Genomic DNA, 17,195 nt, shown 5'->3' on the forward strand with positions numbered 1-17,195 from the left:
TAATAGTATCACTTCTATGTTGTGATGTCATGCAGCTCTGTCCTGTTCTTATGGGTTGTGGATGACACGGATTTTCAGTCTAACCCAATTGTTGGGCAAGATTTGGATGTTTAATCCGGACAGGCATAGGTTCCATATGTTCAGATTTTTCAAGAGAGTTCAGCATGTTGTGTGTTGAGCCCTTCTGAAAATCTGTCCCAGAATGGGTTGGGTAAGGATCTTGAGGATAAGTAATAAGTGGAGTGGAGGTGTGGTTCCATCTGCATCAGTGAGGTGGGTCTCTTCTCTCTGTTCCAAAGCAGTTCACAGAAGTGCTTTTGGATCCCTGTTTCCTCCTGGAATCACTGGTGCCATTGGTGCCCTCAAACCCCTTTTTCTCACTTATGCCAGGCCAGATTTTTGTGAGCTTTTTCTCTCGGATCTGGATGTCACCACTGTGATCTCTGCCTCAGTGACTTCTAGGTTAGATTATTGCATTTCACTGGAAAGTTCTCTGGTTCTGAGGTCACTAGGGTACACCAGCTAACAGCCCTAGATGTAATTGTCTGGGTTCTAAATGTTCTTATTGGAAAATCTTAATCTCTGGAATTTACTTCCTGCACTGGTCTGACTAAGTCCATGTTTGTCCTTTAGGGCATGATGCCCATTTCTTTTCCCAGGTTCTTGTGTGGGGAGTGAAAGTTAGCGATTGCTCAATTTTGAGGAATTATTTTTTTCTCTTGCTGTGTAACCAATGGTCAAATACACATGCACCCTAGAATGCGTAATTGGGTGTATTTTGTGAAATAAACAAATACAGCTTATCTGGTTCCTGTGAAAGTCTAATATATTTCATTCACATTCGTATTCTCAGCACTTTCTGGGACAAATGCTGGCGCTCCGCTTACTTGGAATGGTACTTGCTGTATCTACGTAGGGTGCTCAACTGACAAATTATGGATTTAGGGTGGGATTTTCAAAGAAGTCTAAGAAAGTTAGTTGCCCATCTCTCCTAGTCCCTCTTTGAAAATTCTAGCCTTACAGATATTCAGAAGCACTCAGCACTGGCCTGATTCTGCTCCCGTTAAGTCAATGAGAGTTTTACCACTGACTTCAAGGGCAGCGGAATTAGGCTAATGCTGATCATCTTTGAAAATCCCACCCTAAGCTTTTAGTGTCACAAATTATACCCATCATCCACATCCATATGGGTTTACAATGTGCACCCTAGCAATGCAGGGTGGTCATTCTCCTGGAAAGTGCATTTCCTGTGCTCCAAACCATGCTAGATAACAGTCCACATCCAAAGTCTGTTGAAGTGAGTGGGACTCTTTCCGTTGACTTTGGGCTTTGGCTCAGACCTAAAATGTGGTGAAACAGCTACCGAAGTTCCAATTTGAATGGGCGAAATAACCAGCTTTAAGTGATTATAATGTCAGTCCCCCTGAAATGTTCTGGCAAAGCCCTGAACCATGTCCTAACACTCACAGCTGGGACACACCAATTTCCCCAGGACTTCTCATCCATAAAAGATATTGCCCTGTGCTTAGACCCTTCATCTTCAGAGCAAGGCAGATAACATGTGGGACGTTCCATTACAGCAATAACTTTTAGGGGGATGAAATAACAGTCTCTGTCATCCTGTTCAGAGACCATCGATTTTCAAACAACAGAGTTGTCTTTGTTTCAGCACTTTATAATATTTTTATGTGAGCTCCCCGCCTGTCTTTCTGGGATTATAAAGTTTTCTCATTTACTATTAAAGAAATTTCAACAATCACAAGAGACAAACGAGTCAGGCCACACAAATATATAAAAAAGGATATTTAGACATAATTAACTAATTTAATAATGTTAAGTTTGTTCCAACTGACAAAACCCATGTAATTATAACTTTATGCAACTCACCCATTCTGGCTATGAATTGTTCGCTCTGTAGAATTGTTTTGAGATCTCTACAGCTGTACTAGGGAAATGGCTTCAAACTGAACACCTAGATCCAAACATCACCTCACATTACAGAGCTTCAGATGCCAGAGCCAGAACCTATCTCTACCAGGAACAAATGGGAAAGGAGGTGGTGATGCAGTGTGACTTTATCACTCTATTGTGGGGGGCGGGGGAGGAAGGTTGATAGTTTATGCCAGCTCCCAAAAGGGACATTTCCAAAGCATCATGTGGGGATTTAGTTGTGTTAGACCAGGGGTTCTCAAACTGGGGGTCAGGACCCCTCAGGGGGTCACGAGGTTATTACATGGGGGTCATGAGCTGTCAGCCTCCACCCCAAACTCCGCTTTGCCTCCAGCGTTTATAATGGTGTTAAATATATAAACAAGTGTTTTTAATTTATAAAGGGGATCACACTCAGAGGCTTGTTAGGTGAAAGGGGTCACCAGTACAATAGTTTGAGAACCACTGTGTTAGTCGTATATTCAAATCCTTTAAGGGGATTGTTATGAGGGGATTGTTATGAAGCATATTTTTGTGTGCATGTTGAAAGCTATCTAGGGCCAGATTTTCACCTGGTGTGAATCAGCATAGCCCCGCTGATGTCAATAGAGCGAGGATGGTTTACACCAGCCGAGGATAGGAAGAACCCTAAATCATCCAACAGTAACAGGTGTTAACTTGCTGGAAGCTGAGTGGAACCCTTTCTTCTGGCAAAGCCTGCCCCAATCCATGACAACCCAGACAACAAGAAGCCAAGTCTGGAATTCAGATGATCCACTTTGGTGTTTTAAGGAAACCTGCTGAGCTTTAGCACATGAATAGGTCCCTACCAAAGTCATGGTCATTTTTGTCAATTTCACAGTCATATGGTTTTAAAATTAGTCAGTTTCACATTTTCAGATGTTTACACCTGAAATTTCACAGTGTGGTAATGGTGGAGATCCCAACCCAAAGCAGGGTCATGAGGGGTCACAAAGCTGTTGTAGGGAGGTGGTGGGATTGCCACTCTCACTTCAGTGCTGCCTGCAGAGCTGGGCTCTGAAGGCAGCAGCCGCGGAGCTTCCTGCAGCCAAGGGAGGTTCCCGGAGGTGGGTCTGATCTCCCTGTGCTGCTGGAAGCACCCCAGCCAGGGACTCCTAGCTGCTGGTCCTAGCCAGGCTGGGAGGGACAGGAGGACTTCCTCTTCCCCTGCACAGCTGCTCTTGGCCGGGAGGGTGTGGGGTGGGAGGTCAGACCCATCTCCAGGTACCTCTCCTGGCTGCCCTGGCTTCAGAGCCAGCTGAAGCTTCCTGCACCCAGGGGAGGTACCTGGAAGTGGGTCTGATCTCCCCACAAGAACAGTCATACAGGAAAAGAGGAAGTCCCAGCCCAGCTGACACTAGCAGCTAGAGCCCAATGCATAGTAGGAGCCGCCCAGCTGAGGCGCTCTGCCCCACCCCCACCTCCATCCCCATCCCTCCTCCTCTCCTCCAATAGCTAGATTTCCCAGGGGAGCTCTGATTTCATGGTCCGTGATTCATTTTTCACGGCTGTGAATTTGGTAGGGCCCTACACATGAGCAATAACATTGTCCTTTAAAAAACAGTAATAATGCACAATTTACCCCAAAGGGGATATTTAAAACAGGCTAGTGATTCCCAGAAAGGAGTGAAGCCCAGTCTAGTTAGATCATTATCTGGCCTTCTCTGGGCCCTCACACAAACACATTGAACAACCACAAAGCAAGAGTAACTGTTAGCGGAATGATGTCAGATTGGAGGGAGGTCTCAAGTGGGGTTCCACAGGGATCTGTTCTGGGTCCGGTGTTGTTTAACATATTAATTAATGACTTGGATGTAGGTATACAGAGCATACTGATCAAGTTTGCAGATGACACAAAGCTAGAGGGGTTGCCAATAATTTGGAGGATGCAGCTAAAATCAGAGGAATCTTGATAAACTGGAGAACTGGGCTATAGACAACAAAATGAAATTCAGCAAAGACAGATGTAAAATGCTACACTTAGGGAAGAAAAAACAAATGCACAAATACAGAATGGGGGAACTGAGCACTGCTGAGAAGGATCTGGGAGTTGTGGTGGATCACAACCTCAACGTAAGTCAGCAATGTGATGCTGTTGCAAAAAAAAAAAAAAAAAAGCAAATGGCACTTTAGGTTGCATTAACAGAGGCATAGCATGCAAATCATCTCTCTTGGATGGTTTAGATACAACAAATCCTGCATCTCGGCAGGGATTTAGACTAGATGACCTTGGTGGTCCCTCCTAACCCTATGATTCTATGATTCTCCTGGGCAAAAAAAGGTCAGCTTCTGGCCAGCATTGCTTTCCTGGTTTTCTGGCTGTTCCTTTGGGGAGCAGGGACTCCAGACACCCCATGTGCCTGTCTCTCTCCCCTCTTTCTTTTTGTTCCATTGTCTCTTTTTCTCCTTGCATACTTTCACTCTTTCTTGAGGCCATCCTCTGTTTCCCTCTCTCCACTCACTTTCCCTTCTTCTTTTCTCTTTCCCATCAGTCATAAGCATTAAGGCCTGGTGTACACTACAAACCTGGGTCAATGGAAGCTGCCTTATGCCTACCTAAAAATGTATGTGTCTACACTACCAGGTCCCTTCCACCAACCTAACTCGCCTGTAATGTCGACTTAATTACTCCTCCTCTGTGAGAGGCACAGCACTTAATTCTATATTGATGGGTCAACAGAGAGGCAGTGTAGATGCAGCATTGTGTAAGTCAATTGAATTGTCCGCCAGGAGGTGTTCCACAAAGCTCCGCTGTGACCACTCCAGAGATTGTTTTCAACTCCGCTGCACAGCAGCCAGGTACACAGGAAACAGCCCTTCCACTGTTAAAGCCCTGGGAACTTTTGAATTCCCACTTCCTGTTGATCAGCGCGGAGAGTTTGCCAGCCCAGCTGGGCTGATCATGGCACTCCAGCCTTCAGGACACAGGAGGTGGTGGACCTTAATGGTCTGTGGGGAGAAGAGTTTGTGCAGACATGGCTCCGATCCAGCTGAAGAAATGTAGACATCTATGGAAAGATCGTGCAGGGCATGTGGGAGAAGGGCTACAGCAGGGACGTACAGTAGTTTTGCATGAAAATCAAAGAACCAGAAGACAAGGGAGGCATACCAGAAGACAAGGGAGGCATACTAGAAGACAAGGGAAGTGAACAGTCATTCTGGTTCTGCACTACAGACATGCTGCTTCTACAATAAGCTGCATGTGATTCTTGGCAGCGACCCCATCACTACCCCCCAAACCCAGTTTGGATACCTCCCGGGAGTCTGAGTCCTGGGCCACCTCAGACAACAACAAGGAGGACATTCTGGATGAGGAGGAGGAGAATGGGAGACAGGCGAGTGAGGGACCATTCTCCCTGAGAGCCAAGAGCTATTTTTAATGCCGGAGCAGTTCAGCCAGTCGCAGGACAGCATGGTGGCCAAGTGTGATGCCAGGGAAGGAACCTTTGGTGAGTATGCAATTCCAATCAAACTGTAGGGGTTGCATGTTTTTATATTTTATGTTTAATCTGAAGAAAAAATTAGGTGCAGTGGGAATTTGCTTCCCAGTGGCCACTCCAGCTATGCAGAAGGTGCCCCCCTGGAAAAGACTGTTTATGTGCACAGGGGTGGCCCAGGAATCCTCTATGGAGATCCCCAGGAAACTTTCATGGAAGTACTCTGTAATCCTTTGCAGCAGGTTTCTGGGAAAGGCTGCCTTATTTCTTCCACCACGGTAGGACACTTTCCCACACCACTCTAGTATTAACCTGCTGGTACCATTGTGGAACACAGCATAGCAGCATAAGGACCAGGTCTGAACCTAGGTGCTTGCAACATCTGCTCCCTTGCTGCCTCTGTTATCCTCAGGAGACTGATATCACATAGGGTCACGTAGAGGAGACAGTGGAAGTTTTCCTTACAAGTGCTCATACCGCAAACAATAAAGCATGTGATTCCCTGCCCATGGTGATTTCCACGTCCCTCAGCCATGGTGTCCCTAACATGCCTGTGGTTTGGGGCAGGGATTGGTGTTGACCTCAGAATCTGCAAACCCAGGGCAACCGCTACCAGCAGTGTTAAGGGAAGGGGGAGTGGGCTTTCTGTGTTCTCTCATGGCCATCCCCTTCCCCGGTATCGCCTCAGACAGGTAGCAATTTGGGAGGCTTAAGGCTGGTCTCTGGTCTCAAAGCAATGTCTATGTTGCAAAGGGGAAGGGGCATTGTCCACCTGTGCTCCTGATGCAAGTTTCCCACAAAGGTGCAGCACAAGGCCCATCATTCATCCTGCTGGGCCATACTCACCATGGCTGGAACAGCAAACTGGTCCATTGACTAGCTAGAGATTCTGAGTATGTTCTGGCTTGCACATGAGTGTAATAAAAGGAGGGATTTTTAAATAGCAACCTTGTACCAGACCCCGGGTATGCACTGACAATGGTTGCCTTGTGCTTTGCTTGCCTTACAGTGGAAAGCTTGGCTTTCAGCGCATCCTCCACACTGGCAGAGAGGCTTTCGCAGATTAGAAGACAGAAAAAGAGAATGTGTAATGACATGTTCAGCGAGATAATAACGCCTCTGGGACAGCTGACACGGAGCTCAGAGCCTGGAGGATTTCATTGTCTGAAAAACTGGACGTGGAGAGCAGGAGAACATCCCAGGAGCATAAAAAGTGTGCCCCACAGGATGAGATGCTGCGGATTATGAAGGACATGTTGAGGCATCTGCTTGAGTTTCAAGGCTAGATTCCCTCTGCAGCCCCTGTAGAACAGCCTGCAAACTTTGCCCTATTCCCAATCTCCCTCCCCCAAAACTTTCCAGGAGCTGGGGGACGGGGAGAGGGAAGGTGCAATATCCCTTCTACTTAACACCAGGGAAGGGTACTAAGAACAAAAAGTGGCCATTCAAAGACCTTTCAGGGTCAAGATTTCTGTGCTTTCACAGGCAAGCTGACTTGGTTTCTTCCCTCTGAATTTTATCCCACCGCTTGCCCAAGATTAAATTATTTTTCTGTTCCTTTATATTTGTGCCATAAAAATCAACATTTGGAGAATGAAATACTCTTTATTTATTCCAAAAATGGGGTCCTTGTGGGAGGAGGGGAGGCACAGGGAAATTAATGCAACGGCGTCGATGGTATGGGAAGGCACAACACAGATAAGCGGCGCACATTACTATGGCTCATTACTGAACTGTGTTTTCAAAGCCTCCTGGAGACACAGAGCTCCTCGCTGGGCTCTTCTTATTATTAAAGGCACATTCCACCACTGTTCTGCAGTTGCTCAGCCTGTTGTTGAACCACTCCTTACTGCTGTCCAGGTGGCTGGTGTACAGCTTCATAAGCCATGGGAGCAAGGGGCAGGCTGGGTCTCCAGGATCACTACTGGCATTTCAAAATCAACAGTGGTTATTCTGTGATCTGGAAAGAAAGTCCCTGCTTGCAGCTTTCTGAACAGACCTATGTTCCTAAAGATGCGTGTGTCATGCATCTTTCCTGACCATCCCAGTTGAAGTCGATGAAATGCCCCCTGTGATCCACCAGCACTTGCAACACCATTGAGAAGTAGTTTTTCAATGTATGTACTCTTTGGCAAGGTGGCCTCATGCCAAGATAGGGATATGTGTTTCATCTCTAGCCCCACCGGAGTTAGGGAACCCCATTGTGGCAAAACCAGCCACTATGTCCTGCATGTTGCCCAGAGTCACTACCCTTCTTAGGAGAAGTCTATTAATGGCCCTGCAAACGTGGATCACAATAATTCCCATAGTGGATCTACCAACTCCAGATTGATTCCCCACTGACCAGTAGCCGTTTGGCATTGCAAGCTTCCACAGAGCAATCGCTACTTGCCTCTCCACTGTCAGAGCAGGTCTCATTTTAGTATTGCTGTGCTTCAGGGTTGGGGAAAGCTCCGCACAACATTCCTAGAAAGCGGCCTTCCGCCTTCAAAAGTTCTGCAGCCATTGCTCATCATTCCATAGCTGCATAATAATGTGATCCCACCAGTCTGCAGAAGAGAAGAATGAGGGGGGATTTGATAGCTGCTTTCAACTACCTGAAAGGGGGTTCCAAAGAGGATGGATCTAGACTGTTTTCAGTGGTAGCGGATGGTTTCAAGTTGCAGTGGGGGAAGTTTAGTTTGGATATTAGGAAAAACTTTTTCACTAGGAGGGTGGTGAAACACTGGAATGTGTTACCTAGGGAGGTGGTGGAATCTCCTTCCTTAGAAGTTTTTAAGGTCAGGCTTGACAAAGCCCTGGCTGGGATGATTTAGTTGGGGATTGGTCCTGCTTTGAGCAGGGGGTTGAACTAGATGACCTCCTGAGGTCCCTTCCAACCCTGAATTTCTATGATTCTATGAGTCAGTGCTTGTTTCCCAGGACCAGAAATGGTGCTCCACCATGTTCAATTGCTGCATGACTGCCAGCAGCAACCGGGAATTGTTTCATTCTATGGCTTACAGCAGGGCTGCTTGAAAGACATCACAATGTTCCATGTGGCAGCTCCTGTCAAGGTTCCTTCCCCACTCTGACTCTAGGGTGCAGATGTGGGGACCTGCATGAAAGACCCCCTAAGCTTATTCTTACCAGCTTAGGTTAAAAACTTCCTCAAGGTACAAACTTTGCCTTGTCCTTGAACCCGATGCTGCCACCACCAAGCGTGTTAAACGAAGAACAGGGAAAGAGCCCACTCGGAGACGTCTTCCCCCGAAAATATCCCCCCAAGCCCTACACCCCCTTTCCTGCAGAAGGCTTGATAAAAATCCTCACCAATTTGCATAGGTGAACACAAGACCCAAACCCTTGGATCTTGAGAACAATGAAAAAGCAATCAGGTTCTTAAAAGAAGAATTTGAATTAAAGAAAAAGTAAAAGAATCATCTCTGTAAAATCAGGACGGTAAATACCTTACAGGGTAATCAGATTCAAAACATAGAGAATCCCTCTAGGCAAAACCTTAAGTTACAAAAAGACACAAAAACAGGAATATACATTCCATTCAGCACATCTTATTTACCAGCCATTTAAACAAAGGAAAATCTAACACATTTCTAGCTAGATTACTTACTAACCTAACAGAAATTCTGAAGAGCATTCCTGACCTGGTCCCGGCAAAAGCATCACACATACAGACAGACCCTTTGTCCCCCCCCTCCCCTCCAGCTTTGAAAGTATCTTGTCTCCTCATTGGTCATTTTGGTCAGGTGCCAGCGAGGTTACCTTAGCTTCTTAACCCTTTACAAGTGAAAGGGTTTTGCCTCTGGCCAGGAGGGATTTTATAGTTCTGTATACAGAAAGGTGGTTACCCTTCCCTTTATATTTTTGACAGCTCCTATCTCAGCTCTGGAAATACTGCAGGATAAGATGTGAGGTGTTTGTAATGCTCACAACAACAGTGCACAGCTGAGCAGGGTTCATGCTTCTCGGGCTACGTGCGGCTAAGCCTGGATTTTGAAAAAGGCATGAAAAAACATGGGTTTGCCATTGATATCAGGGTAGGAAGGGAGGAAGCTGCATCATGGGAGATTGAAGTCATGTTTCTGCTCCCCCCTGCAACAATGTCTTGGTCCCATGAGGCATTGCAAGTCCATCCCAACCCCACCTGCTGTTAGTTGCACTGTGGGGTAGCTATCCATGGTGCACTGCTCTCTGCATTGAAGCAAGAGCTGCTAGTGAGGACGCACTCCACCGTTACAATGAGTGTTGTGTGGACATGCTTTACTGACTTAATTACTGTGGTGGGTGGACATCAACTTAAATTAAGTCGACTTAACTTCGTAGTGTAGACATGCCCTAAGTCTGTCCTGTCAGAGGGGATGCTGTGAGGTGCTGTCTCAGGACAGGGTGGCTAATGATGCCTTTGTAGTGACCTCCACCCCTTTCTCTCAGTGCATGGTGCCCTGTTGTGCTTTTCATTTTGGTGATTGTAGCATCCAGAGGCCCCAGTGGAGAATAGACCCTCAGACATGCGTGTCCTTCCTGCCCTCCATGACATTCTCTCCACTTTGCTCTCCCCACCCCAGATTGGCAATGTTGTCCTCATCATCTTCGTCAGCTACTTTGGCAATCGAGTTCACCGCCCCCGGCTTATCGGCTTGGGGGGCCTGCTGCTAGCCCTGGGGGCTTTCCTGGTGACCCTTCCACACTTCCTCTCTGACCGGTACAAGTTTGCCCAAATGAACACGGGTAAGTGACTTGATATCCTCCTGGGGGTTGTAACTCCCCACCACATCCGCTGGGGGCAGCATGAGCCTTCCAAGTCAGGATGCTCACCCTCTCCTTCTCCTTGCCAGGAGTGCACTGGGGGTGCAGAACGTGTAAAAGAACTGAACTTGTTGCAGTATTTATTGCCAGCTGCAAGAGAGCAGAAATCCTGAGATTTGAAAAACCCACCAAATCATGGCTTTTACTCTGTCGTTTAACTCCCCTCCTCTGCTCCTCTGCCATTGTGCGTGTGGTCATTTTGGGTTGAAAAGACAACCTTTACTGCACACACACATGCATCCGTCTCCCTGACTGCTGGGTAGAGACTCCACTGAACCTTTAAGACAGGCAAAATGTCATTAATTTCCTATGACTGTATCAAGCTCTGCCCTCCTAGTCCCCCCCATCACTCCCTCCCATTCCTCGCTGACCCTTCCCCCCAGATTTCCTTCCCATTCTCTGGTACAGTCACCTGCTCATTCATAAGTCAGACACAAAGAATCATGCCCTTATTTTAGAAAACATGAGCTGTATTTCCCCTCACACCTCAATTATGATGGGCCGGTGTACAAACCCTAAGAGGGATGGACAATGTGGACTGACTTCAAGACTGATGCTTAGCTGGACAAGATTTAAGACCAGAGAGATTTATGGGTTTGAGCCAGTTTGACATAACTACACAACCCATTTTGAGTGCAGTGACTACATTTATAATCCTTAAACATTATTTCTTTTCAATTACTCCTCATATTCAATGCATTTCATACATTTCTTTTAAATCCTTCTGCCTGCTTTGTATAATTGTGATCAGCTAGATAAATTGTCCAGTAATAATGACAGTTTTATTTACAAAAATGGATCCAATTATAATTAATTGCAGAAATAGCTAAAAATACTTCATTTTTATTGTATTTATCCTTCCTCTCTGCTGCCCCAGAACCACCCCTGTCTCTGGGATCCAGAAACTGCTACCCAGACTCCCCCTCCCACCCCCGCTTCTTTTTCTCTTTGCCCCCAGCTCTTGCAGTAGCTCTTCCCCAACACCACAACCCTCTGTTCCATTCTACTCCCATAGGGCCTGATGTGGCAAGGCTGGGGCCCTGTTCTGCGCCCCACAAGCTCTCACTCGTAGCGCAGCCCATGTTTCCAAACCAGCCCTGAAAATGGTGGGAACAGAGGAACTTTATGCGTCATCACAAGAGCTGCCATTGCAGGCTCCGCAATCACGGGACGCGTGATTCATTTGCTAGAGTCAGCAGCACTGTTGTTAGTTACTGTTTTCTTTCAGGGATCAGTGGAACAGACTAACTGACCTATTGAAAACAAATGATCTACCGCCAGATGTTTGTTTAGACAGTGGCTGTGTGGGCTGGGGAGGTGGGAGTCAGGAGAACTGGGTTTGATTCCTGGGACAAGTCGCTTCACTTCTGTTTCCCCTGTCTACTGAGGTTGCAAGTTGTTTGGTGCAGGGATTATGTCTGTGTACAGTGCCTAGTACAATGGAGCCCTGATCTCAGTTTGGGCCTCTAGGCACTGCCGTAATATAAATACACAGCATCATATAGTGACCCCTGTACATATACCTGGAACTTTGCTTTGCTAACATTCCTGCCGCCGGAGCTGATAACTGCAATAAGACAAATGCAGTTGTCCTGCAAGGGGGCGTGAAGACATTTCCAGTGAGGAGAAGCCTTCGTAAATGACATTATGGCTTTAGGACTGTGGATCTCAGCTCGTCACAGCCATGCCAATGCACAGCTTTGACTTCCACGTACATATTCATTCAGTTGCATAGTAACACTGAGGCATCTCAGGCAGTGCATTTCAGGGCAATCGCTGCACTTCTTGGAGGGCTTAACCCCACTTGGCTCTCTGCCCTCACTTCTTCTGACACCCATGAGGCATGCTGCAATCTCTGTGAAATAACTTGCCTATCATGTCTTATTATTTAAGTGAATGCCAAGATGGATTAGGGCCAAAGGATCCCTGCAGGATGGGGGATCTTACATGGTGGATATATGTTGCCTGCCCAGAGAAGTTAATGGACATGCGTGCATGTCTCTCTGCTTGTTAAAAGAAAAGGGTGCATCCGATGAAGTGAGCTGTAGCTCACGAAAGCTCATGCTCAAATAAATTGGTTAGTCTCTGAGGTGCCACAAGTACTCCTTTTCTTTTTGTGAATACAGACTAACATGGCTGTTACTCTGATCTCTGCTTGTTATGTGTCAGCCTTCCTGTGCCCTGCCGCCAGAGCAATTTTCTTGATAAGCAGGAAGAGCTGGAAGCATGATGGTGCTTTGTGCTCAGCCCCTTCCTGGGGTGACTATCTTGGAACAATGCAGGGGAGGCATCCAGAACTCTAATTTGAATGCAAACCACTTGGCTTCCCATTTCTGCAAGCCCTTTCCCATTTTCAGGCATATCAGCAGCAATCCTAGGTTTACATGTGCCAGCAAACGTCTCAGTTTGCTGCCTGACAAGACGTTGCTGATGATGGTACCACTTCAGGCTGGCTAGAGATGGAGGCAGCACCCATCAGGAATCTGTAACTTCCTCCTTCCAGGGCCAGCCTTTTAAGTGACCACGCTCAGTTGGAGCCAGATTTCCACAAGAAGATTGTGAAATTCTGAAAACCCAGCCCTTAGACTTACTTGTTCTTCTCTGTAAAAAAGGAGACGGATTCAGACTCACTAAAGTCTCCCTCCAAAAGGGCGTGTCGCTCCTGCAATAATTTGAGGCAGGGATAGGATTGCCAGCCCTCTAGGATTGGCCTGAAGTCTCCAGGAATTAAAGATTAAGCTTTAATTAAAGATTATGTCATGTGATGAAACCTCCAGGAATACATCCAACCAAAACTGGCAAACTTAGGCAGGGACTGTCTCTGACTTTGTACAGCACCTGGTGTGATAGACCTCAATCTCAGTGAAGACCTTTGGGCACTACTGGAATACAAATAACAATAATGGGTCTCTGGCTGATTCTAACTCAGCTGAAAGGGTGTGGGGACAGCAGGGGTGAAAGTGAGCCGGTACGGGCCGGTACGGCGTACTGGTAAGAACCCGCACTGGCCCGTACCCAGCCCACATTAAAGCACTCCCTGCCCCTTTTGCCTTCCCTGTCGGCGGCCCTGCCGGTACGGACCCTACCAGCAGGGCCGCCGATGGGGTAGGGATGGGGGAGAGCACAGCAACATTAAAGGGCTGCCGCGGCAAAGGACTGTCCTTAAAGCGCTGCCCCTTCCCCCCGTTGGTTGCCCTGCCAGTAACCGGGGAGGCAAAAGGGGCAGGGACATTAAAGCGCTGCCGCAGCAAAGGACCCTATAGCCGCCAACAGGCCTGGGGGGACGACAAAGGAAGCAGCTGTCCTGGGGCCGGCGATTTAAAAGGGCCCGGGGCTCTGGATGCCGCTGCCACTACCGCAGCAGCGGCATCCGGGGCCCCGGGCCCTTTAAATCAATGGGAGCCCTGGGCCACACAGCATGGAAGGGCTGGCTGGAGGACCCCCCCCCGGCCCACCCTTCCGCTCAAGGCCCCGCCCCTTCTGGGGGCTGGAGACCCCCTGCCCCTCCCCGTACCGGTAAGTGTCCTCAGTTACTTTCACCCCTGGGGGACAGGGAAACCTAAAGGCAAAGCCCCCTCGCTTTGTTATTCCAGGTCCGTGCTTCCTTGCTCTGGACAAGTTGCCATGACCAGTGCTCTTCTGAAGCCCAGGTTCTGTAAAACATAATTAAAAAACAACTCTCCATCATGGAACTACACGTTTTCCAGAGTTCATCCTCTGCCAAATACGAAAAACAGGTTCTTACCCATATCACTCACTAGCTGCCTCGCTTCCATCCATGCCCAAACATTTTTGTTTGAAAAGTTGGCTGATTAACAGACAAGCCCATGGGTAGGATGTCAGACAAATGCCACGTGTCCCCGTGATCTTACCAAGAAGCCTTGGTCCCACAGCGAGACAGTTTGTGAACAATGATTGGATTTACAACAGGATTTGTTCTTTATTGACCAATGAAATGGATCAGGGAACAGGTGTCATCTGCTCTGATTCTTTTCTTATTAGAGCCTCATATGTCAAAATGCCTGAACCAAAACACAGCCTTGTGGCTTCTGGCTGTGGCATTCATGGACAGGTGTGTCCACATCGAACGTGTCTTGTGCACCTGGGCTGTGTTGTTCCAGGTGTTTCATGAAGCTGTGCTGGTGCATAAATTGTGTCTGTTGCACTGGGGTTGTGGTATAGCATGAGCCTTACCCGTGCTCCCCGCCGATGTGACAAATGCTGTTGCACTGCAAACTGGTGTGGGCCCAGTGATGGAGAAGGCCTTGTGATTCTGTGTTTAGACGTGGTGCTGCACAAGCCCAGTCATGCACATTGTGCTCTTACGTGGTGATATGAAAAGGTGGCACAGTTACATCCCTCTCTACAGACCTAGGCCTGCGAACTCCCATAGCAGCACCATGAAGTATTCTGGGGAGCTCAGTTGGCCACTATTTGTTATTTTAGTTACCCAGAACTAGAGGGCACTGAATAATCAACTAGCTCTGAGATAAGTTTTCAGGGAGTGAGAAGAGTGGACAGATTCTTTTGCCATGCTGCACTAGGCAGCCTTCTATTGGTGCCAGACTCCTGCCTGCTCCCGTGGTAATATGGTTTCCAGAGGCAATCCCCTGAGAGCTGGCTATGTGCATTTACAGATTGCATTGCCACAGGCTTAGTTGGAAGGCTCAGAATGCTTGTCAGGAGTGCTGGGGTCTCTGTGGGTTAAGATATTATTACTGTTATGATTAGAATGTATAGGGTCCAGATACCCCAATCAGGATCAGGCCCCTGTTGTGCTAGGTGCTGTACAAACACACAAGAATTTATAGTTCCTGCCCCACAGAGCTTTGGGTGGCATTCTGAAAAATTCCTAAATCACTTAGGGACAGAATTGTAAAGGCAAGTAGATGCCTAGTGAGTTTTTTGAAGGCTCTAGGCACTTAATTCCCATTGGAGTAGGTGTAACCCACACACCTCCTGCTTGTGGTTTCTGTCCCATGTAGTGGCACCGAGACTTAGAGAGAGATATTAATGAGTTTGCTCTACAGCCTTAACTAACAGTCAGTTGGCTTTTAGCTCAGGTGGTAGAGGCTCATGCCCGAAGCTCCAGAGGCCCCAGGTTCTATCCCACCTGCCGACAACCAGGGTCTGTCAGTGTTACAAGTGGGGGCTTGTCCAGGATTTCAACTGGGAAATCTCTGAAGCTCAGGATGTGCTTCCTCAGCTAGGGGAAATATGTAACCCGCACATCTCCTGGGTGTGGTGTTCTGTCCCGTCTAGTGGCACTGAGACCACTTAGAGAGAGAGTTAATAAGTTTACTCTACAGCTTCAGCTAACAGGCAGTTGGCTTTTAGCTCAGGCAGTAGAGGCTCATGCACTAAGCTTCAGAGGCCTCAGGTTTGATCCCGCCTGCCAATGACCAGGTACTTTTGAAAACCCCATTAGACATCTATATGCCTCTTTAGCATCTAAATACCTTTAAAAACCTGACCCTTTGGTCCTTTTGAAAATCCCACCCTTTAAATGTAAGAACGAATCTCTATCAGGATAGAGGGTTGGCAAAACCAACCAACCCAAAACCCAGAGGTATCCACAAGATGTTGCTAGCTGACTCCCGATTGGGTTGTTTGAAAGCAGCCTTAGCAGCTACAACAATTGCCCTGGGGAGGGAATTGGGAAGAGGAATGGCTAGGAGAGCACTGAAGTGAATGGAAAGACTCCAGCTGACTTTACCTCATTCACCTCAGCTGGGGGCTCTGGCTATAAGGGGACATTGTCAAAGCAGTGCCCATGGATTTAGCCCCTCCATGGGCCATGATAGCCATGTCCTAATTTTTCCAGCCAGATCTGTCTCTTCTTCTCAGCTCAGAGTCTTAGTTGCCCTTCCTGGTACCCATGCCCTGACTGTTCTCAAGCTCCAATGCCAAAGCAGATGAAATAGACTTAATCCTACGGGTGTCTCACACAAGTTACCTTTTCTTAAATTGTGAGGCCGCTGGGTATACCAAGGTTTTTTTCCTTGTGCACATGTTAAGTTAGCTTTAAATAAAATCTGTCTGGTGGCTTTCTCTAAGTAATAGGAGTGCAGAATGCTGAACAGAAGAGAAATAGTAATGTTATAGGTCTGGCGTGTATTTCTGTGCTCATTAAGTTGCAACCAACTTGATTTTACAAAACAATATTTGGCATGTGGTTAATATGGTTGTATTGCTTCTGCTTTTCTTTAAAGCAAAAATCTCCAATGGTTAAGGAGGCTCCTTCATGCTGAAAGCACAAACCACTCACATGCAAGAACTGCTTTTAATGAACTTGCATAAGGATTTTTGTGGTAGCCTGTTATTGGGATGCACAGTCCTATTACGCCAGCAAAAATCCATAATCACTTGACAAACATTTGTTTCTGTTTTGTTGTAATTTGCTCTAACTACAGAAAAGCCACAGAGTCATTTTCTTAACTAAAAAGAGTTGCTGGGAATGTTGAAACAATTGGGGAGAACAAGACACTAGAATGAAAAGACCTAGTGAATAAATGTCCTGAAGTCATTACATTTCATTTATGATGCCTTTATTCTACACTGGATACAGATTTTCCCCTTCCCAAATAACCATAATTATTTGGCCTGTTTTAAATGGAACCAACAAGCACTTTGATCGATAGATCGAAACCAGATTTACTTTGGCCTCTGCGAGGAATTCAGTATCTTCTCTTGCAAAGCTAAACTGGAACTTCTTAGAGCAATTCTTCTGGGTGAACACTGTTATCTTTACTCCTGTACCAAACGTGGCTTACTGGAGAGCATCTGTTTCCTCCGTCTCTAATCAGAACAGTCCCCGCTCAATTTCCTTTCTACCCTGACCTCTGAAACTAAAGGTAACATCATGCCTTGAAGGGATAGCTCAGTGGTTTGAGCATTGGCCTGCTAAACCCAGGGTTGTGAGTTCAATCCTTGAGGGGGCCATTTGGGATCTGGGGCAAAAATTGTGGGGATTGGTCCTGCTTTGAGCAGGGGGTTGGACTA

The 17,195-nt window shown here is 47.1% G+C and overlaps 1 protein-coding gene across 3 annotated transcripts in view; it reads left to right on the top strand.

Annotated features, from left to right (window-relative positions):
* SLCO2A1 (solute carrier organic anion transporter family member 2A1) overlaps positions 1-17,195 on the top strand; it is a 123,015-nt gene that overhangs the window by 67,036 nt on the left and 38,784 nt on the right. For all 3 annotated transcript variants that reach the window (XR_007358330.2, XM_048863152.2, XM_048863154.2), the window contains one exon: positions 9,953-10,115. Coding sequence is in view for 2 of the 3 variants with exons in the window: in XM_048863152.2 (XP_048719109.1) it covers positions 9,953-10,115 (163 nt within the window). In the remaining variant the exon portion in view is untranslated. The remainder of the gene's footprint in view (positions 1-9,952; positions 10,116-17,195) is intronic.

Source organism: Caretta caretta, chromosome 9 (genome assembly GCF_965140235.1).
Source record: "Caretta caretta isolate rCarCar2 chromosome 9, rCarCar1.hap1, whole genome shotgun sequence".
Lineage (NCBI taxonomy): Eukaryota > Metazoa > Chordata > Testudines > Cheloniidae > Caretta > Caretta caretta.